The sequence below is a fragment of the Talpa europaea genome (genome assembly GCF_964194135.1).
Source record: "Talpa europaea genome assembly, chromosome: 4".
Classification (NCBI taxonomy): Eukaryota; Metazoa; Chordata; class Mammalia; order Eulipotyphla; family Talpidae; genus Talpa; species Talpa europaea.
In genome coordinates this window covers 80,985,876-81,011,132 of record NC_140070.1, presented here as the reverse complement: position 1 = coordinate 81,011,132, position 25,257 = coordinate 80,985,876, and the positions used below count along the sequence as shown (strand labels likewise).

Here is a 25,257-nt window from a genome sequence, read left to right as displayed (position 1 = left end):
ACTAATGTCAGGCACTTCCAAAAATTATAAAATCTAAAATGTTACCATTTTTTTTTTTACAAAAAGACAATTATCACAAACTTGTTCTTCTTTAATATAAAATTCTTCAGGAGTAAATAAACTGATTTCTAAAAAAACATTCTGAGTTGGTCCATATAAGGTAAAGGGGACAGTATAGCAATGAAATTAGTGATTTTCCAAATAAAGTTCTTGAGAAAGTCTTTTATTTAAATCAATGTTTGGAAATATTTATATCATCATATGATGATGGTTGCCAGAAGCCTGTATTGTCACCAATACTATGTGTATCTATGCCATTAAAAAAAAAACAAACTAGAATTTTCTGATGAAATTTTTTCCATTAGAGCTTTTTAATAAATTTTCAATTCACTTGTTAAAAATGGGTATTATTCAAAATAACACCAATTAAAACAAAATACAGTAATCAAATTTCAATAAACTGAACTTAAAATCAGAGTTCTAAAGTGATCAAGTGTTAAAATTTTCAATCACAGTGCCAATAAAGTTTTTAGACTGTAAAACATTATTTTACTTTTACACTTTATAAATGTATTTTTATGTTTCACAATATATGTAGTATTAGTATATACACATATATAATACATATATATTGTCAGTACGTTCAGATTTCTTTTAAATTGTATGTGGGTGTGATATCAGAGGTCAGGAGACTTCTGACTTTAAGTGTTACTGGTCTGTGTCTGAAATCAGAACTCATCTTCTGTTGATCCTAAACATCATGTCAGTTTTCTGTAACATCTGATTGGCTGCATCTTTAACATTTCTAGCTTTATCTAGTTTAGCCCTTCATCTGCTATCACTCAGATAAATTTTATTCTTCCTTCTTCCCAGTAAGGCAGTTTTCAAAAAAATTTTAGATAATGAAGCACTTCCATAACAGTATAAATAAAACATTTCTTTAAATCTATCCTTTGACATATTCATTATTGCAAATACACAGTTACATCATTTCATGTAATAGGTTAGGAAGTGCTGGGAAGAAATCTTGGTTGAGGGTAAGACTTATAGGCCTTTGTTCTGCTTCTATAAAACCTCAACTCCACTGCAGCTTAACTTTTTGATTAATACAAAGGAACTGGAGTAAACAGTTTCTTTTTTATTTTTTTTTTAATTGAGGTAACTAGTACTGGTTTATATTGCTGTTTGCATTTTGGAAATACAGGAATCCCCGCCTCCAGTGATGTTGCCATAGTACACTACCATATTGTGCTTCCTACCCTCTTTGTGCTTGCCTCTCCCCTTTCCCCTCTGAGAGCCTCATTTCTAAAGTTAGCTTTCAAGGGCTAGTTTGTGAGTTTCGACTTTATCTGACCCTGTGTCTGGTTTTTCTATATTCCATATATAAGTGACACATTCCAGTATCTGTCTTTCTCTTTCTGACTTAATGCACTTAGCATAATGTGAATGTGTTCCATCCAGCTCCATCCATGTTGCTACAAATGGCATGAGTTTTACCTTTTTGAATTAAACAATTTGTAAAGTGATTCCCTGTATAAAAATGTATAAACTACAAATTATTTTTAAAAATAATTAGAATATGTATTTAATGAACAATTAAAGCTATACCCTTTGGGGACTTTAAAAAACATTGAAATATGAGTAATTGTTTCCTGATTACATTTTTGTAGATTTTAAGAACTTTAGTAAATGTAAAAAAGTACATAAACTTGAAATCAGAATTTATCCTAAAGGGAAACCAACCATAAATATAGTAAAACCACCAATGAGAAAAAAATCAAATATAAAAATTAACTGGTGATTGCCTTGCTAATGCAAGCACAACTCTACCATGAACATTTTTTAACAAGTAATGAAATAATAAAGCCAACAGAGAGGTGCTATTTTTGTAGTTCTAATCTGTAAAACAAATAAACCCTAAAGCAGAATTAGGGTACACACAGATTTTATCTGAGCAGATTCCCACAAAAAGATATGAAATCTGATTCAGCAGAAAGAACAATGGTGTCAGTGAAAAAGAACAGGTGTCACAGTACTGCCTATGATATAATTTGGACAAATTTACTTAATCTCCAGTAAATATTGTGAATAGAAGAATGAAAAAAATCTCTGATCCTCAGTTTTATCATTTATTAAAATACACGACAGACCTTAATGCTTTCTATAGTTCTTTATAGCTAAATTTGGGCCTCCCCGGTGGCACAGCGGTTGAGCGCTGGGTTGCGAAGCTGCCCGCGGCTTCTGCGACGCCGGTTCGATCCCCGGCTGCTCCCCGGCTGCTCCCCGGCCACCGGAGGAGGGTCCCACATGGCGCGCAGACCTCTCCTGCCGCCCGCTGCTCCCCTCAGCAGTGTACTTTGGTCCTTCTGCCTGCTCTGCTCCCCACTCTGGCTCTGGTGAATTCTCTCACCCTCCCGCACTTCTGACTGTACCCAGTGCATGTATAAACAAAACAAACAAAAAAATAAATAAAACATGCCTCTATTAAAAAAAAAAAAAAAACACAAAACAAAACAAAAATGTAGCTAAATTTACTATGATCTAATATTTTGCCTGAAAAAAATATTCAAACTACTTCAAGCACTACACTACTATGCTAATAATTCTAGTTGTTACATGTTAGGATATGTTACGGAGTCATTTTTCAGTGAACAATGAATGCCTCAATGATCCTGATAACGCCTTTCAGGGCTAGTTTCAAAGTGTTAATTCTATCAGTGGCACCAGAAAGCACTTATATACCTGCTCCTTACAATAAAAGACTGCAATATGCTCAGGATATAAATCCTTGTTTATGGTTTAAAAGTATGGTGTGATTAACTGTCAATGCACAATGTTTGGTAGACTACCGTTGCATCTGTCAGCATACACTGACCTTTCTTGAGATATGCAACTTACTGGTACTGATACCTCATCTTTTGGATGTTTGCTCTTGGTCCCTTGAGCTTAACTATCTCTAATTTATTATATATTTTATGCTTGAAATAACTCTGGTTTTTTTATCTCTTCAAAGTGATTATACACTGTTAACAGCTGAAGCAGGGTATTTCTCCAACAGATTATTTTGAAAAAATTACAGAGAAAGTGAAAAGATGATGACCTACACTAATTATCAATCAGGAATAATAATTTCAAAAAGATATATGCCAGTGGGAAAAATATCAAAACTTTATACATTCCAAGCAGTCTATCTAAAGAATACAATCTTTATAAAATAATGTTAAGATATGAAATTTTAATTTTAACATCCATTCCCTTCAGTGCTAAATATGTGGTACACTTGGCAAGTATGTTTCTTTTATAGACAATAAAATCTTTTCCTTTACATTTTTCTCACAACTAAGCACACTTCAACTTGTTTTCTATACATTATCAAAGTAGAATACACAAGTAAATATTGATGGTTTCATTCCATGAAGATGTTTATTGATCTTTCCCCTACTTCACGGTACATAATCATAAACAAATGGACCATGAAGTAGAGTTTCAGACAATATGCCTCACTATTATTTTTTAGAGCTCAGAAAGAATGATACATCTTTAAAAGGATTGTTTTTTAAAAGAAATGGTTTGACACCAGATTGGAATGATTTATTTCTCCTTCTTTTATGCTGATAAATGTATCAGTACTAAAGGACTAAGACTAATAAATGTTAGAGACACAGGGATGAAAATCAGTCTCTGCCTACCATATCTAACAGTGTAATTAGAGACGTTCAAGTCACAGATAAAATACAGATGGATTCGAGTTACAGTAATGGTTAAAGATTTACAGGAAAATACGCAGTCAAAACAGAATTGAACAGAGAGAGGAGAGGACATCAGAACAGATAATATGGGAAAACAATTTTGAAACTGCTCCTCACAAAATGGCTTGCTATTAGGCTGATTTCGTTATATTTTGTAAAAGCCTTTAACCAGCACTATTAAGGTGGTTTTGAATACCAAGATAAAGACTGTCAAACTAACTCTTTGGGCAGTTTATTCCAAGTAGAGAGGGACCTGGTCCAGGGTTTCAGAAGATTTTAGTCAAGTCAATGGTTCTAAATTTCACATTGGCTGAAATTCTTGAATGTTTGTAGATTTATGACAATAAATACACACTCTAAAGTTTTAGGGGACATCACTACTCGCCCCAGTGAAAAAGAGTGGCCATATCAACATATTTAAACTCCTCTCTTGTGGATGGTTCCTTATATTTGATTGATTGCTCCTTTTATGTTGTTATTGCAGTAAGATAGCCTTGGGCATCCTCCTGTTTGGGAGGTTATATTCCCTACCTTCTTCCAGCAACTTCTTCCACTCTTTCAAAGAAACACAGGCTGATTAAAAAGCCCCAGGTTAACAAAGACCTACTTCTAGTCTGAACAAAAAATATCTTTGTCACTTATACACTGACCCCATTTTACATATGTACCAGATCATTCATAAAAATCTTTTTTAATTCAGTCTAAAAGTTCTCTTTCAATAAATGTGAAATACAAGTTTTAGGTAAGAGAAAGTATTGAATGACTTTTCTCTAACTCTGGTGGAGAGCAATATTTCTGACTCACCTTTCTTGGTAACTCCATAGGAATAAATGTAAAATAATGTGTCTGAACATTTTTACCCCTGGGTGGGGTGGGGGGGAGGTTTCAAAGTACATCTTCCTTTGTTCATCTGAGAAATGCAGATGAGATAATGCCAATAACACATTACTGAGCCACTGTATTATTAGATTTGCTGTCACTCAAGATCAAAGTATTCTTGCATCTATAGGAGAGGTCTTGGGATCTTTTGCCATTCCCAATTTACTTTCTTCTTTCATTTACCAATATGTCCTCAAAAACCTGCCTCCTATCTTGGGAAAGCTATTATGAAAATAGATGATATAATTAGAGTACAGTCAAGAGAAAGTGGCATGAGACAGTATGCTCCTAGTCTAGACAAGCAGAGTTTTTTTAGGGTTGAGTCCTACATGGAGCTTTAGGAATAAAGCCTGTCATAATAAAATAGTGAGTATAAGTATAGGATATATTAGGAGTAGTCTGTAAGGATGATGGCAGCAAACTCTGGATTGTCCAATGTGAAATTGGAATCCTGTCTATGAACTGCTTAGAAATACAACTAAAGATTCAAGAAACTTTCTTATCCACCACTATAATAGGATCTTAAGCATTACTACCTTAGTAAATATAAAAACTTACAGGTAAAAAATAACTGATATATTATTTTTAGGAGGGAAATAAAAGTCTGTTTTAAAAATAGGCAGCTGTAAAATAGTAAACTGTTTTACCTGGAATGATCCAAGAATATCCTTTAAGGGCTCTTCATAAAACTCATCTCTTCCAAAGAACAGCAGCAACTCAAAGAAACTCCTAGAAAGAATAAGTGAACAACTTTCATTGTTTCTTTGATGTTTTTGACCCAATTTAAAAAATAACAGTCATGTAACATAAAATATTTAGTTTTAAAATATTTGGTTTTGAAAAAATTATAAATCATTTAGGCTTCCTTTTATGTTTTCAGTAAAATTTTAATAGTTGGTATCCCTGTAGTTGGTAACTACAAGAGAATTAGAAAATTCAGATTTGATTTATCATTTACAACATGCTACCACTTAACATTGCCAAAAATTAAAAATTTTCAGATGATGTAAAAGAACATAGTACTTCTACTTCTATGAACTATCAATAATTAAAGACACAATGTATTGAATGATAGTATTTATTGAAATAATTTACTTGGAAAAGTAATGAAACTCAGCAACAATGCAATTCTCTCAAGAGTGGGATAATCTGTTAAGCCTAAAATTCAAGGGCCTGTTAGCCATTTATTACACAGCCAACATTTATTCTCTAACAAAATCACCAATTGCATATCTAATAAATGGCTAACAGGCCCTTGAATTTTAGGCTTAACAGATTATCCCACTCTTGAGAGATTGCCATTGTTGTGGTTTCTCCTTTCCAAGTAAATTATTTCAAAAATACTATCATTCAATACATTGTGTCTTTAATTATTGATGAGCTCATAGAAGAAGAAATACTATGTTCTAATCATGAGCATGAAAAACTATAAAATTATTAATTATTTGGCAATCTTAAGGAGCATAAATGATAAATCAAAATCTGAATTTTAATTCAACTAGAAGATACCAACTACAGGGATACCAACTATAAATGTAACTGTGAAATGGTATAGTTCTAAAAATTATGTAAAAGACATAAGTAATACATAATAATTACAAGGACCTCTCTACACATACTATATAAGCTGACATTTTTATAAATTTGACATAAAATTTAAATGTCAGCAGACCAAAGAGAACCATAAAACCAGTCCAAAGCAAAATGAGACATGAAGAAATGAATCTTTGCTGATTTCCTTAATTACAAAGCTTATACAAATAATTTTTAAAGTCAATAGTTTGATTAAAAAATAGGGGAAAAGAATGCTTTCATAGAAGAAAAACAAGTAAATTTTTTTCAAATATGAAAAGGTGCTCTACTTGAGTGAAAATTACAAAGAACAATACCATTTCTCCTGTCACTTATAAAAATAAAAATATTGATGTATCCTATGATGGCTTTAATGCAGAAGAATAGACTCTAATTCTTGGTGGGTGGTAACTGGTACTACCTCCTCTTTTAAGGGCAGCACAGTAATTGTCATAAAAATTTTATGACATACCATGACTTAGCAGTTCTACTTATAGGAAAATTTAATCCTCTGAATATACACAAATATACACATGGGCATCCAGATGATTTTTCGGAAAAGAATGGAAATATACTAAATGTCTACCACTTTCAATATTAATTATAATACACCCAATACAAGAACATATAATGAAAATATGGGAATATGCATATATATGAATGAATTTTATAATTTTTGTAGTGGGAGTGAGAGTGTAGAGGGCATGCATAACCAATGGATATTAGACTATCTAGAGAGATATCCAATAAACTGGTAAAAGCAATTCTTTGCACAGGGCAAACAAACTAGGGGTCAGCATAGGGGGGAGAATTACTTTTTTCATTATTAACCCTTTTGCAGTGATTTGAATAATAATATGAAAAAAATCCCCATCAATGTACCTTGGAATCTTCTATATGCCTATTAATAAGGCATTGATTCATATCTCTCTTCCTCAAACACAAAATTATCTGACATGGACTTTCCAAACTGGTATTTGGATTGTACCATCTAAAGCAAAGACCTTCCATTGACATAATTCTTTTGTATAAAATACTTCTGGATAAAATACTTTACTTATTTGTCAATACTTAACACCTGAATTCTTTCATATTGATTCTAGATTTCTCTGAGCTACCAAAAAACAAGAATCCCTGTTACATAGAGCCTGGCATCTCATCATGGCAAAATAAGCTGTGCAGCTACTGTCTTTAGAAAGAGCATGAACTTCCCTTTTTTATTTGACAGTCTTCATCCACTTCTGTTATTTCTCCAACACAGTCTGCTTGTCTTATTTCTTACTTACTTTCCCCTTCTATTCTATTTAGGTATTTGAAATCACTGATCTAGAAGAGAAAACTCAAATTCCTTATGACATGAGAACCTTCATGTCTGATCCAGAACTTCTCACACATATACCTTTTACCACAAATTCCATGCTTTCCAATCATAGCAAACTTCTCTCACTTCCCTAAAACTCCTACAGGATCTGTAGATTTTTTACTCTGTTGCTTCCTCAACATCTAGTCACATGATATCATTTAAGAATTTGGCCTAGATGATATAAAGCTGATTCTTCTCTACTATTGCAGTACTACAATTTTGCATATCTCTTATAACATGTTGAAATACTGAGGCAGTTAAATTTGCACTAGGTAAAAAGGAGTAGGATTACGTCACTATAATGAATACAGGTATTGACTGATAGGGCAATCAATTGTGTTGATGGAGGGAGAGATACAAAGGGTTTTAGAAAAAAATAAAATATGTTATGACAGTAAATGTAGAAAACACTATGCAGATCATAACCTTATAGATAACCAAATATACAGAATTATAGAATGTTTGCATTATGTGAATATAAAAGGAAAAGCAAAATTAAAGATCTGTTCATGCCTCACAGCTACCTGAATAACAAGGCCCAACTCCATGATAATAAATGAGGGGAAAAAAACATGCAAAATAAATGCAGAGTAAGTAAGAAAAAACATCATGGTCTACTAAGCTCTTTCTTAAAGTAAGATAAAGAGATGTCAACAAATAATTTTGCAATAGTCAAATCACTAGGAGGAGAATCTAAATTATATGTAGAAGTAGAAACTTCATGTTTTAAACAAGCTATGTTTTCTGTTGACTAGTGCGAAGGATCAACTACATGTTTAGAGATCCACCTGAACAGTCCTCTTGAAAGAAAACCCAACAATGTACAGGGTAAAAGATCCAAAAGAGAACATAGTACCCCAAAATATACCTGAAGAGCAGGGCTGGCAGTCTACTACCTAAGGAACAAACTTGACTACAGAAATGCCAATTTTGTATATTGCATTACATAAGAAAACATATCCATATTTAAATTGTTTAAAACATCCAAGAGACTATTTCATGACAAGTAAAATTACATGTAATTCAAAAGCCATGCTTTATCTACATATTGACTATAGATATTTTACAGTACAATAACAGAATTGAGTAGAGGCAACCCAAACCTTAAGCACTAAAAGCAAAATAGTATCTGGCCTTTAACCCATCCATGGTTTAGAGCCACATAATTTACATTAAGTCACCTAATATCAATATGTTTCAGTTTCTTGATTTATAAAATAGTAGTAGCTACCTCTTGTGATGACTCACAATCCCTGCCAGTGCTCTAGGTGTTTGAAATTAATACAGTACAATTTTTATTGTACTATAACTTATAACTTTATTGTACTGTTAACATTGCTATCTAAGTTTCCCTTCAACAATTTACAAGCAAACATGTATTCTTCAGAGATTATTTGTTTTCAGCTATGTATGTATCATTTCGTTGAAAAATAAGACATCAAGTATTATTTTTCATTTTTATTATAATTTTTAAGATGTGATTAAACTCACCAAAAAGTTTCTTTTAAAAAATATACTGGGGCCTCCCTGGCACAGCGGATTGATTACAGCACTGTGAAGGTATCCGCAGCCTCTACAGCATAGGTTTGATTCCCGGCCGGCCAGGGAGACACCTACATGGTGCGGCAGACCTCTCCTGCCTCAACCGCTGCTCCCCTCAGCAGTGTTTTCAGTCGTCTGCCTGTTCTTCTTCCTGCTCTGTCTCTGGTGAATTCTCTCACCCTCTTGCGCCTCTGGCCAGTACCCCAGCTCTTGTATAAATAAATAAATCTTAAAAAAAAAAAAAAATAGGGCCTCCCTGGTGGCGCAAGGGGTTAAGACGCAACCTATGAAGCAGTCCGCAGCCTCTGCAGCACGAGTTTGATCCCTGGCCGGCCAGGGAGCTAAACCCACATGGCGCAGACCTCTCTTGACTTGCCCGCTGCTCCCCTCAGCAGTGTACTTCAGTCAGTCTGCCTGTTCTGTTCCCCACTCTGTCTCTGGTGAATCCTCTCACCTCCTACACCTCTGGCTGTACCCCAGCTCTTGTATGCATAAATAAATAAATATTTTTAAAAATAAATAAAAAATATACTGTTTGTATGGTATTTACTAGTGAATATGTTCAGTACAATATAAACTATAGTAGTCTTTACATTATTTAATATAATCAATTTACCTAAATTTAAATATTCAAAATAGAATTACCTAAAAAATTATTTATATTAAAACAAAACATTTATATTGGGTAGACTTTATATAATTAAATTCTTTAAATTTAACTATTAAATTAAAAAAGACAGACTATTTAAATCAAAAAAAGTATACCATATACTCATACTTGACTTTCATAATCAGTATATACCTGTTAGCTATGCAAGCTTAAATAATGCACCACTAGAGGCCCAATTTATGAAATAGACTATATTCTGTCATTGGAATGACTGGAATTCAGGCTGTATTTTCCCCTTTACAGGTTTCCCCACTTGTGAAAGTAAAGCTTTCCTAGGAAACCTTTCTGTTACATTTTATATTATATCATGTTTTAATGAGATAGCACTGGTTTACAACAGTGCGTATGATTTAGGGGTATAGGATCACAACTCTTCAGATGTATTTTGCAACAATACACCCACCACAAAAGCCCCAATAATCCTCTACCATAGTCCACTGGGTCCCCCCTCACCACCAGCTCTCTCCCCTCTGATAACTTCAATTCTCAGTCAGGTTTTCAGGGTTTATTTTGGTTTACTTTTGTCTGTTTATTTTCCAAATGTGAATAAAATCACATTGTATTTCTCTCTCATCCTAACTTAATTTCATTTAGCTAAGTAACCCCTCCAGTTCCACGCATGTTGTCACAAATGGCAAGATTTCATTCTTTTTTTTTTATAGCTGAATAACATTGCATTATGTGTATGTACCATATCTTCTTTATCCATTCAGCTGTCACTGGGCACTTCAGTTGCTTCTATAACTTGGCTCTTAGTGTTTCAAAGAAAACAGGAGTGCACATTTCCCTACAAATTAGTGGTTTTGCATTATCCAAATATACATCTAGGAATGAACTGCTGAATTATAGGGCAGATCTATTTTTAATATTTTGAGAAATCTCCATGCTGTTTTCTCAAGGAGCTGGATCAGTTTACATTCCCACCAACAATGAACAAGGGTTCCTTTATTTCTCCACAAACTCACTAGACTTAATTGATTTTGGCTTTTTGATTATGGGTCATTCTCATAAGTGTGAGATGGTTTTGATTTTAAATTTCCTTGATAACCAGTGAAGAGCATTTCTTATGTGCCTATTGGTCTTCTGTATGTCTTCTTTTCAGAAGTGTCTATTTATCTTTCTGCACATTTTAGGATTGGGTTATTTGTTTTCTTGTGGTCAAGTTGTCCTGTGTAGATCTTAGATATTAAACCCTTGTTGGATATATGATGTGAAAATATTTTCTCCCACTCAGCTGTCTTTTCATTTTAATGATACCTTCTTTTGCTATGCAGAAGCCATTTTTAGTTTGCTTTAGTGCCATTTTTTAAATTTTTGCTTTTTCCTTGTCTTGGAGTCAAGTCCCCAAAGACATATCTGAATGAACCAAATGGAGAATATAATCAGTGATCTTGAAAAGAGTAATACACAAAGGATCCAGGTAGAAAAAGACAGAAATAAGATCTGAAAAAAAGGTAAAGCACTTGGAGAATTATCTTACTCCAGTATAAAAGGCAACATAAGGATAATGGAAATCACAGGAGGCAAAGAAAGAGAGAAGAACATATAGTTTATTCAAAGAAATAATAGAAGAACTTACCAAATATGGAGGAGAAACAAAATATCTAAGTCTGTGAGCCATAAAGAACATCTTATTAGCTGAATACAGTGAGACATATGCCAAGACATACAGTAATGAAACTAGTAAGAGTCCAGGACAAAAAATATTGAAGGTATCTGGAGGTGGGGTAGCACAGGTAAGAAAGGTAATTCCATCAGATTTTCATTTAGACTTCTCAGCACACACTTTGCAGGCAAAGTGAGAATGGAATAACATATTCAAAATACTCAAATATAAAACCTGCCAACCAAGAATCCTATATCCTGCAAGACTCTATTTCAATTATGAAATAAACGTTTCCTCAGTTAAACAAAAGTTAGAGTTTGACAACACTAGATCTCCCTACAAGAAATGTTGACAGGAGTTCTCCGATCTAAATTAAAGAGATGGAAATACACAAAAAATTGAACAAGGAAACAACACCATGAACAAGAACCAACAGAAAATCTACAGTTTATGTATTAAAACCAGAGTCAGAATATTAGATAGCTTTAGTAATAAAGAAATGTTGACAATACAAAGTGGAAGATATTAGCAAATCAAAAATATTCTAGAAATAAAAAAAATCACTTAAATTAAGTCAACAGTCATTTAATTGCAGGTGAGACACGGAGGGGAAAAAAAAAGATTTACTGAAAAATCTAAAAAAAACTATCCAGAACGTAATACAGAGAGAAAATAAGTAAAAAATACAATAAGCAAGAGTAAAGAGACCTACATCCTGGGGTGTAATGTCTAACTTGGGTAGTCATACCAAAAAAAAAAAAAAAAAAAAAGAATAAGGCAGAGTTATAAACTAGATAAAACTTTTGGTAACTAAGGAAATATAAAATCCTTTTCTCCAAGAAATTACCTTTGTTTACATACAAGTTTTATTTGGGTCCTTTATCTTCCATTTCTGTATTTAGTGTGATGGCTTTTTGCCTGAGGAGTTGGCAAATGTGGCCCATGTCCTGTTTTTGTTTTTTATGGTTCCCAACACAAGAATAAAACTTTTATAAATAATAAATATAATGAGATGAAAAATACATTGTAAGGGTAGGATAAATGTCTTGAATTGTTGAAATAAATAAACTGTTGAAATAAAACACAAACAGAAAAAAGACTGAAAAAAATGAATAGAACAATCAGTAAGCTGGAGACAACTGTCAATTTACATCAAGTGATGTCCCTTCTGAAAACATGATTTCTAAAAAAAAAATTTCCCAAACTTGGTAACAATTATAAACCCAGAGAGCTAAGAAGTGTAGGATAAAAAAAATCATGTGGGAAAAACTACACAAGGCAAATTATAGTCAACTTTCTTACAACCAGTAATATTCTTCAAAAGATATCAATAAAAATATTCAAAAGTAACATACTGGATAAAGAGTGTGTAACCAGAACATATAAAGGACTCTTACAACTTAGACTGTAAACATTCCAGTTTAAAAATGGAAAATTGATTTGAATAGACATTTTACAAAACATATACAATAGCAATATCATTGATACAATGATACTGTACTAGCTATACAATGATATTGTTCTAGCTATACAAAACCAAAATGATATACAATTACATAACTACTAGAAACACTGTGAAAAATAATAACAAATGTTAGTGAAGTGAGAAGAAAATGAAACTCCCATATATCGCAGTTTAGCTACCACTTTGGAAAGTTTGGCAGTTCCGTATTAAACAAATGTTAAACATACAAATATAATACCTAAGCAATTTCATTCCTTGGTATTTACTAAAGAAAAACAAAAACATTTGTTCACACAAAATTTGAACATAATTATCATGGCCCCAAAATTGAAAATAATTCAGTATCATAATCAACTGTTGAATCATAAGCAAAATGTACTGTACTTGTATAACAGAATACAATTCAGCACTGAAAGGAATGATGCTACAATACAGATGAACCATATCTGTAAGTGTACATATTTTATAATATCTGTAAAAGTCTACATATTTTATCATGTTATTTATATGAAATGTCTAAAAATTGCAACTCTCCTGAGATAAAACACTGATCAATGATTTCCTTGAGCTGGAACAGCACTGGGAGTTGACTGTAATTGAGTGATTATGCAGCTTTTAGAGGTGATGAAAGTATTGTAAAATTGGACTGTGGTGATAGCCACAGAACTATAAATTTACTAAAAATCATTGAAATACATACACTTACACTGCATAAATTTAATATTAAGGACATTATACCTCAATAAAGCAGTATATAAAAGATAGCCAGTAATGGGTAAAGAATGAAGAGTTATAGGTGAAACAAGATTTTGAAGTTTATGATGGGTAAGGATAGTGCATAATATTCTTTCACTTTTGTGTAGGTTTCAAAATTATCATCATAAAAACAAATTCTTAAAAACACCACTGACAAAGGTGTGGCAGAACAAGTACTCTTATATTACTATGGTAACATAAAATGGTTTAACTTCTACTGAGGAAATTTTGCATTATCAAAATCAAAGGATAATCCTCCATAATCTTTCCTTGATCCAGTAATTCTACTCCTAGGATATATCTATGATATACAGGTAACCTCATACATATTCCAAAGACCATTCATTCAAATAATTCATTAAGAATTGTTAATAGCAGCAATTGATTGTAACAAAAAATAAATACCAGTTAGTAGGCTATATATCCATAAAAGTGCATTTTAATGACTGATGCTTTTTCTTTTGCCAATGGATAAAAATATTCAAGTAAAAAAACTAAATACAAAACATTGTGTAGAATGCAAACGTTTGTATGAAATTGGGGGAAAATGAAATATTGATATGAATATTTTTCTTATATATGCATAAAATATCTCTGGAAGGAAACAAGAAAATAATCACTTATTTGCCTATTGAAATGGAATCTAGAGGTTTGGGAGATAAAAACTGCTGGATATCTCAATGTATAATCAAACTTTGAATTTTGAACCATGAACATGTATTACCTACTCAAACAAAAGAAAAAGTCATAAAGAGAAAATCTTAAAAGCTCCCCTTGAAAAAGGACACATTATATGCAGCAAAACAAAAATAAGAATGAGAACAGCCCCTTCTTCAGGAGGAAAAAAAAGCAAGCAAGCAAGACAGTTGGATGGACAGCTTTAAAGTTCTGAGGGAGAACTGTCAGCCTAGAATTCAGTACTCAATGGCAGTGACTTTCATAGATTACATCTCCCTAACTAGATATACTTAAAATAACATTAATCAAAAAGAAAAAAAAAATGAGGAAACAAAAATAAATTTTTTATAATTATTCCCCAAGTTCCAAAGTTAGAATGGAAAGAAAACTTTTCAAAATACTGTGCTTTCAGAAACTACAACCAATAATTTAAGTACTTAAATCTGTCTTGAGCCTTTCTTCTGGGGAAATTAATTTATTCTTAAATTGAGATATAACTGATATATAACATTTAGTTTCATGTATATAACATGATTCAATATTTGCATATATTGCAAAATGATCAACACATGTCTTGTTGAAGCCCACTACCACAAATTTTTTCTTGTGATAAGAACTTTTAAGATTTATTCTCTTAGCAGCTTTCAAATATACATTGTTAATAATGAGTTAACAAAATGTTCTTCCACATTACATCACCACAACCTATTTATTTGTAACTAAATTTGACTACCCTTACATATTTTCCTCACCCCCCCCCAACCTCCACCTACGAATTGGCAATTACCAATCTGATCTATTTATCTGTTAATCAAAACTTTGTATTTAGTTTTGTTCTGTTTTAGGTCCCATGTATAAGTGAGATTATACAATATCTTTCTTTGACTTTTTAATCAAATGATTAAAAAGTTAAAAGTTATTTGTAAACACCCGTTCTCTGTGACACTCATGACCATTCATGGTGTCACAAATAACAAGATTTCTTTTTTTTTTTCCAGTTAGTGGTAGGTTGGTTGGTTTGTTTTCTGGGTAACTGCACAGAAGAAATGCTGAATTATATGGTACTTCTATTATTAATTTCTTGAAGAACCTTCATACTGTTTTTTGTAATGGTAGCACCAATTTACATTGCTACCAACAGCGCATGAGAGAGTTCCCTTTTCTCCACAGTCTTGTTAAGACTTGCTATTTCTTGTCTTTTTGATAATAGTAATTCTTACAGGAGTGAGGCGATATCTCACTGTGATTTTGATTTGAATTTCTCTGATGATTACCAATGTCCAGCACCTTCTCATATTCCTGGAAGCCATCCCTGTGTCTTCTTTGAAAAACTGTTCAGATCCTTTGTCCATTTTTTAAATCAGATTTTTTTTTTAATTTTAGTAGTCATTCATATATTTTGGCTATGAACCTCTCATTAGATAGATAATATACAAATATTTTCTCCCATTCAGTAGATGCTTTTCATTTTGTGGGTTTCTTTTGCTGTGCATAAGTTTTGCTGTAGTCCCACTTATTTTTGTTCTTGTTTTGTTTTCTTTTGTGTCAAAGCCAAAAATCACTTCCAAGATTAATGTCAAGGACTTTACTACCTATGTTTCCTTCGAGGAGTGTTATTATTTTAGGTATTACATTCAAGTTTTTAATTCACTTTGAGTTGTTTTTTAGATGGTGTAAGATAATGAATCAATTTCATTACTTTTCATGTGAATGTACAGCATTCCCAGTAACATTTATTTAAGAAACATCCTTTTCCCATTGTATATTCTTGGCTCCACTGTTCTAAATTATTTGTCATATATGTGAAGGTATGTTTCTGTATTCTCTACTCTGTTCGATGACCTGTATGGTGGTTACACTACTATAACTTTGAAGTATAGATTGAAATAAGGAAGTGTGAGGCCTCCAGCTTTGTTCTTTTTTAATTAAGACTGCATTGGTTGTTTAGGGTCTTTTTTTGGTGTGATCCTATATAACTTTTAGGATTGTTCATTTTGTTTATTTGAAAAATGTCTTTGAGAGGGCCTCCCCTGGTGGCACAGCAGTGGAGCACTGGACTGTGAGGCTGCCCGCAGCCTCTGCAGCGACGGTTCATTCCCTGCCAGCGAGGGTCCCACCAAAAAAAAAAAAAAAAGTCTTTGAAATTCACATATGAATTACCCTGACCTGTAAATTACTTTGGGTAAAATGAACATTTTTTGCAATTCCTTCAATCCATTAACATGGGGTATCTTTCTATTTATTTGTGTATTTAATTCTTTTATCGAAGTCTTATAGTTTTCAGTGTACAGGTGTTTCACCTCCTTGTTGAAATTTATTCCCAGGTTTTTTTCTTTATTATGCAATTCTAAATAGAATTGTTTTCTTAATTTCTATTTCTGATAATTCATTATTAGTGGTTAGAAATGCAAGTTATTTTTGTATATTGATTTTACATCCTACAAATTTACTAAATTTGCTTATTATCCCTAATAGTTTTTTGATGGCGTTCTTAGGATTTCTCACATAAGCATACACACAAACACACACACATTGTCATCTTCTAATAGTGACAGTTTTACTACTTCCTTTACTACCAGGATTCCCTTTCTTTTTCTTGCCTAACCATTCTGGCTGGGACTTCTGATACTATATTGTATAAAAGTGGTGAGAGTTGTTATCCTTGTCTTGTTTCTGATGTTAAAGGAAACACTTTCAGCTTTTCACTGCTGGGAATGGTATTAGCTGTGGGCTTGTCATGTAGTCTTTCTACTACTACATTGAGTTATGTTCTCTTATACCCATACCTTTTTGTTGAGTTTGTAATCAAATGACGAGTGTAGATTTTCTTAAATGCTTTTTCTGTATCTATTACAATATGGTATTTTTAGTCTTCATTTTGTTAATGTGGTATAAAACACTGACTGGTTGGCAGATACTGAATCACCCTTACATCTTGGAAAAAATCTACTTGATCATGATGCATGAGTTTTTAATGTACTGTTATATTCAGCTTGCTACTATTTTCTTAAGCATTTGTACATCTATCTTTAGCCCAGATATTGTCTTTCAGGTTTTTTCTTTCTTTTTTTTTAAATAACTTTTTTTTTAAAGATTTATTTATTTATTTATTTATTTATTTATTTATTTATTTATTTATACAAGCACTTGGTACAGTCAGAAACGCGGGAGGGTGAGAGAATTCACCAGAGCCAGAGCAGGCAGAAGGACCGAAGTACACTGCTGAGGGGAGCAGCGGGTGGCAGGAGAGGTCTGCGTGCCATGTGGGACCCCCACCCGGTGGCCGGGGAGCTGCCAGGGATAGAACTGGCACTGCAGAGGCTGCAGAGGCAGCTTCGCAACCCAGAGCTCAACTGCTGCACCACCAGGGAGGCCCTTAGGTTTTTTCTTTCAGAATCCTTGTCTGGATTTGTAAGCAAGGTACTGGTATCCTTGTAAAATGATTTTCAAAGTATTATATTTTCTTCTGTTTCTTTTTAAGACTTTCAGAAGGATTGACATTAATTCAATATTTGTCAAAATCCACCAATGAAACCTCCTAAATTTTTGTTTGTTGTTAAGTTTGATTACTAATTCAACCATGTTAGTAATCAATCTTGTTCACATTTTCTATTTTTTCATGATTCAGTCTTGGTAAGTTGTATGTTTCTCAGATTTATGTTGGCATGTAATTGTTCATAATAGTCTTAATATTCTTTGCATTTCTTCCATATCAATTGTAACATATCTTTCATTTCTTCTGATTTTATTTAATCTAAGGCCTCTCTTATTTTCTTGGTAAATATAGCTAAAGGTATGTCAGTTTTATCTTTTCAAAAATTAGTTCTGGTTCTTTATCTGTTCCTTGAGATTGTTTATTTGACATCTTTCTTGTTCCTTCATTATTTGACATCTTTCTTGTTCCTTGATGTAGACAGTTATCACTATGAATGCCCATTGAACTGCATCGTCTATGTTATGGTGTGTTGTATTTCAACTTTCATTTGTCTCAAGGTATTTTTAAATTTTTTCTTTAATTCCTTCTTTGACCTGTTGGTTGTTCAGTAGCATGCTGTTTAATTTCCACATATTTGTAAATTTTCCAGTATTCCACTTGCAACTGATTTCTACTTTAATATCATTGTGACTTGAAAAGATGCTTGATATGAATTTTTTTAAAATTTATTAAGACTCAATTTGTAACCTAACATAATCTATCCTAGAGAATGTCCCATGTGCACTTGAGGAGAATGTCTACTGTATTACTTTGGAATGGAATGTTTTGTATGTGACTATTAAGTCCACGTAGTCTAATGTGTCATTTAAGGCCAATATTTTCTTTTTTTTTTTTTTTTTTTTTTATAGAGGCATGCTTTTATTTATTTGTTTGCTGGTTTGTTTGTTTGTTTTGTTTATACATGCACTGGGTACAGTCAGAAGCGCGGGAGGGTGAGAGAATTCACCAGAGCCAGAGCGGGGAGCAGAGCAGGCAGAAGGACCGAAGTACACTGCTGAGGGGAGCAGCGGGCGGCAGGAGAGGTCTGCACGCCATGTGGGACCCTCCTCTGGTGGCCGGGGAGCAGCCGCGGATCGAACCGGCGCCGCAGAGGCCGCGCGCAGTTTCACAACCCAGCGCTCAACCGCTGCGCCACCGGGGAGGCCCAAGGCCAATATTTTCTTACTGAATTTCTGTCTGGGTGACCTATCCAATGATGAGAGTAGAGTATTAAAGTACCCGACTGTTACTGTATTGCTCTCTCTTTCCTTAAGTCTCTTTATGTTTGCTTCAGGTATCTAGGTTTTCCTAGGGAAATTTCTTCAAGATTCTGAATAAGAATTGATGGGCAAGATTTTAACTTTTCAGCAATTACAAAAGTATTTTGTATTTTTTTTTCCCTCTTTCCTTCTTTTTGTTACTTCAGTCTATAGTGAGAGTGGATAGTATAATATTATGGTCTAGTTCTATGAATGAAAGCTATTAGAGGGGAGAAGAAGTAAAAGTTAAAAGGTTTATAAGAGTTGTAGCTTTTCAGGGTTCTGATTTAGTACAAAATTAAGCCATTCAAATATTAGGAAGAAAAAAACATGTACTTACAGTCTTTAAAATAACCACACCTAGACAATTGAGCTAACAGCAGTAGAAATAACAGCTTTTAGTCTGTTGTCTTTTTACTCTAATTTTTTATATATCCATACTAATCAAGAAAATTGTCAAGCTTTCCTTCTTTTATATTAGAAAAACAATAAATGCCAGTTCTTAAAAACTACACATATACCTTCCTTCAGATTCTAATACACACTAATATGGGTGGGAGTAGGATATGTCATCACCTAATCACTTTTTATTCTGTCAATACATATATAACAAATAATGATCCCTTTATTTCTGCCCATAAAGTGACTATATCCACAATTATTTCACTCCAAAATTAACCAAGGAAGCAATGAAGAACAAAACAGTGCTGGCCACAACTATCACTAATTGAAATGAGTTTTCAAACATGGTCAGTGTAAGAAAAGCATGCAGGTATTTCTAAAGTTGACTTTAGCTACAACAAATCCTGAGATAAAAACAAAACAATTTTGAGGGAATTTAGTAAGAGATTGGTCTCAGTTTTCTTTTCTATAAAAGGGAGTTAAATATGAGGTCCTTTTTAGTGTGAATATATACATAGACACATAAAGTGAAATCTTCATTTCTTTAGAAAATACTGATTGTAAGGAGAGTCAAATAGAATACAGATCCTAACATATCATTTACAAGGTATGTATAGACTTTATGAAGATGGATTTATAAATCACACAACAGTGCCAGAAACTAAAGTTAACTTAAATGTTTAACATATAACTTATAATCTATATGACATGTGTTTATTATTCCTTTGGCTCACCTATAAATTTTTAGTATGTCGGGTGAGCAAAAAATTCAAAACAATATAAAAAAGAATTCTACAAAGATATGAATTATAATGAAATCCATTAACACCCTAAAATCTTGTCCAAGGCACTTTGAACATTTTTTTTGACATGCCTTGGCAGTTCATTGGCATCTTCATCTAATTTTTTCTCTATCATTCCTTCAGAGCTCAGCTCAAATGTTAGCCCACCCAGCAAATATGCCCTAATTTTCCAGCCCAAGTCAAGTCCCCTGCTATACTGTCTCATTGTACCCTGTAATTATAATTCTATAATATCTAACAGAATAACTGCTTGTTTAATATCTTTTCGCTCTATAAGGTCTTTGATAACAATGATTTATCCTTTATGTTTTCCATTTTATCCGCAGAAGCACATATTTACAGAATGAATGAATGATTATGGAAAAATGATCATTAGAATTTTCTGGCCTAACTATATATTTAAATAAAATAAGCTACTGTTATAGACTTTACTATCAACATATTGCTAAATCCTCATTTTTCTTCTGGTACTGAAAATACAATTAATTTTTCTGTTAAATTAAGTAATACATAAAGTTTCCTTTAGAGTCATTATTATCTAACAAAACTGTAAGATAATTTACTTTCTTTTGCCTAGTACTGTCCATCTGGGATAAAATTTGCTTCTGTTTAATATATTCTTTGTTTATAATATATCTTCATGAGCAGTAGTAAAAAGGCAAGCAAACAATAATACAGAATAAACAAATTACTTACATTTTTTTAAAAAAGTACTTTTGAAAGCCTCAGAAACACTTTCATACTTTAATACTAAAGTTTAAAAGTTTACATAGATGGAAAGGGAGGAAAATCCAAGTAGTTACTGAAACAAGTATACTATTACTGTTTCTTTTAATATTTACTTTATTTCCCTCAGAAATAAGTAGAAAGTAACTCAAAATGTTTTGGTAGCTTTCAAATTAACATATAAAAAGAGTCTTTGTTGTCTACCTAGCCAGCTCTCTTTCATATTAACACACATTTTTTTTAAGGGAACTGCTTATCCATTCTTTATTTCTATGGTTCTGATGAGAATGCCTCATTTCCACTAGCTGGGCTTGTCATGAGACTGGGCCAAAAATCTTTCCATATGCAAATCTTTAACAGTGACTAATTCAAGCAGTAGGCATATAACCTGTTGGACTCAAGTTCCTAAGACATTTGGAGTATTATGAAGGGGGAAAGGGTTTCTTTTCTCTTGATTAATAAACTAAGTTTAATTTAAGAGTAGTCATCAGCCCCGAGAGAGAGAAATCAAAAGAGCAAAGATAGAAAAGGTGAGAACAATAATAAATAATATATTATCCTCTGGATTCTGAAATTCTTTCAACTAGTTCCAGTCCCTGTTTTTCCATGGTTTAGTACCTAATAAATCCCTCTTCACTCTTCTTTTTTGCTTCAGCTAACTTGAATAAGATCTGTCAATTATAATCAAAAAGTCCTAATTTAGTTTCCATATTCAATTAGGCATCATAAATTAAATACAAAAAATATTTTTAAAATAATTGTTTAATCCCTTGCTCTTACAAATCTAAACAGCATTGTATTATAAACTCTCCTACAATCTTCTGTTCCACTTCATTGGGGTATAATTGAAAAATAGAAATTACATATATTCAAAGTGTACAGCTTGATATTTTAATATACAAAGTGAATTAATCACCACAATCAAGCTAGTTAACATATCCATCATTTCATAATTCTTTGCTATAATGTATCAATATATGTACTCCTTTAAATTTTCATAAGTACATATAAAATATAGTTGCTATATGAAATTAACATATTGCCAAGATCTAAAAATGCTAACTGTACATAAAGGTTTCAAGTCTGTCTCTTCTAATGCTCCAGAATTAACTACTTTTAATATTTATAATAGCTTTTGATAAGCTTTGCTATATATCTTAATTTACCAACTTTAAATATTATCTCAACTCCATGCTGGATTGAACTGAATTGAAGATAACTGAACTCTCCACACAACCAATAGTAGTTAGTCACACAATAGTAGTTAGTCACTGCTATTATTTCCTCTATTATGTTACTTTACTTATACTCTTATTTATATTATCTAATGCTGGACATTCCATTTTGTAAATTGAGAATTAAAGGGAAGTAATACCTTTAAGTAATACCCTTGTCCTTCACTTTCAATTCAAATAATCAAATATTCCCATATTTAAAAGTTAATAATTTTCATTTGTTCTCTAACTACAATTATTTTTGTACTTTACCTGAAAGTTTAAACTCAATAAACATCATTTATATTTTGAAAACTATCCATAATACTCAAAGCACATTTAAGTAGTTTACTATGACTGGTCCTTTCCTATTCAGACTATTTTTCATTTTCCTGGAGTGTCTAAGAGCTCATATCCTTTGCCTTGTCTGCTTTTATTACTATGCTACATAATTCCAAGTTATCAAGGTTAGTCTCAAATCTTTGTTTCTACTTGTTATTTCCTTCTTAGTAGTGACATCTATTAAGATTTACTGCTCTGCAATGATTTTGTGACTTTTCTTAAATCAAAGTTACCGTTTACTGGATCCACTATTACCTGGTCTTTTATATTGCACCTTCATTGTTCTAAACATATTCTACAGTAAGTTCCTAAGAAGAATGTATGCACAAGTCAGTCTTTTAGGTCCTTACATGCCTGGAAATGTTCTTTGTACTCTCACATTTCACTGATAGTTTGGATGAGTATAAAATTCCATATTACAAATTATTTCCCCTCAAATCTGATTCATTATATTCTACCACCTGCTGTTGTTTTTATGAACAATTTGATGATTGTTCCTTAGTAGGTGACCTAGTTTTTCCTCTCCAAGTGCTCAAATCTAGTTTTTCATTCTTGGTATTTTTAAATTGCAAAATAATGCATTTAGCTGATTATCTTTATATTCACTGTGCTGAGCACATCTTGGGCTCTTTCAGCCTGGTGGTTCATGACTTTCAGTTCCAAGAAATTCCTTTATTATGTCTTCAAAAATTTTACTCCAATGAATATTCCCTAAATTCTTCTGGAACTCCAGCTAGTTAATATATTGAACCTCCTAAATGTTACATTTTTCTGACACATTCCTTCTCTTGATTATGTTTTATATATATTCTTTACCTTTAGACTTTGCTGTAGAGCTTTAAATTTTAACATTTCAGGTCCAACCACTATGGAAAGCTGTCTGGAGGTTCCTCAGTCTACTAAAAATGGAGCTACCACATGACCCAGTAATTCTACTTCTAGGGATCTACCCAAAAGACACAAAAACATTAATTGAAAAGAACACCTGTACACCTATGTTTATTGCAGCAATATTTACAATGGTAAAACCTGGAAACAACCCAAATGCCCAAAAATAGATGACAGGATCAAGAAGATGTGGCATATATACACAATGGAATGTTATTCAGCAATCAAAAAAGATAAACTCATGCCATTTGCAGCAACATTGATGGAACTAGAAGGAATTATGCCCAGTGAAATAAGCTAGAAGGAAAAAGAAAAATATCGGATGGTTTCACTTATAGGAAGAATATAAGGGAACCAAATAAGACATTAGTGTAAAAAAATAATAACAGTACAAAATACAACAAAGCAAAAACAGACAATTATAAATCAGAAACATACTGCAGGAGAAGAGGAGGAAGAGGGATCAGAGGGAAGGAGGGAAGAGAACAGGGGACTGAGGTGATGGTGCATGGGTGCACTGGGGAAGGAAATTTCATGGTGACTACCCCTGAGGGAGGGGGGGTGGGGGGGGAGCAAATATTGTTTTAAAATGAACAACAATGTAAAAAAAATTAAAAAATAAAAAAATCTCTAAATTTTTTTTTAAATTAGCATTCCTTATGTTCTGAATTTCCAAAAACTCATTTTTGATATCTTATTATTCCTTTCACACATCTTAACATGTTGATGTTTTAATAAGTATTAACTGTGAAAATGCTAATTATAGATTTTATATTTTTCTTTGTAATTTTTTGTTTTGCATATTAACTTTCTTACAAATTTTTTGCTTCATTGTATTTTTTCATATTAAAGCATTCCTCAAATGTCTGATCATTCTTGAATACATATTAATATTTAAGAATAAGGCCAAAAGCAGACTGAGAGCCCTCTGAGCATGTTTAGGGTTTGGGACTGATTAGTCTTTTAAGGAGGGACCTTTGATTGCCAGAATGCAAAGGTCACTGCTCTAAAATCAGTTAATTTCTTTAGAGAAGAAAGAAAGTAGTAATGCTGTTTCCCTATTCAGCACTGCTCAATGATTGGCCTAAATGGAAAAACTGCAATTAACTCCTTTATCTTCATTCACCCAAAGTATCTCAATATATACTCTCTATTGCATACCTTGCATGTTCAAATTCTATACCTCTCTAGGATTCTAGTGGGAGGCAGGGCAGGACAGACTGTTTTCCTTCTTTCTAATAAATTAGTGTATAATTTTGTTTTAACTGCCACCCATAGTTAAAAATGTTTCACAAAGAACTATACACATACATAAAAATGAAGGAAACAATAAGAGTTTCACAAAATAATATTCATCCTATGAGACATACTCTGATATTTTCTATTGTGATATGAGTGCAATATGAGACACACAAACACACACACACACACACACAAATGAAGATGTGACTTGCTCTGCCATGTTTAAATGACCACTGTTCCACCTACTTTCTGTCCCCCAGGAAATTGCTAAAGTTTCACTCACTAGTAAACTTTTCCATTGTCTTTTTACTTTATTTCTTTTTTAATTCCTTTGCTATAATTTTAGTGGGATCTATCTAGGAGAGCAAAAAGAATAAACACAAATGCTTAGTTTGTAATCTCTAACTTGAAGTCATTCATAAACATTTTTATAAACCAGCAGTTTCCTAACTTTTTCTTGCTATTTAAGATTCCTATGTGAAGTATGACAGCCTCAATTGCTGTACTGTGGGACTTATGATTAAAGTGTGCCAAGGCACTCTGGGAAATTAAAAAGTAAACTGCTGGTGGTGACCATAAGAATCTATATCACAATTCCATTTGTGATAAAAATGAAAGTAATATTG

General features: G+C 32.6%; 1 protein-coding gene across 1 annotated transcript in view; it reads right to left on the bottom strand.

Annotated features, from left to right (window-relative positions):
* ZNF654 (zinc finger protein 654) overlaps positions 1-25,257 on the bottom strand; it is a gene marked incomplete at both ends in the record, with an annotated part of 65,690 nt that overhangs the window by 18,553 nt on the left and 21,880 nt on the right. Inside the window, 1 exon segment of the mRNA XM_084232635.1 lies at positions 5,276-5,357. Coding sequence (XP_084088761.1) covers positions 5,276-5,357 — 82 coding nt within the window.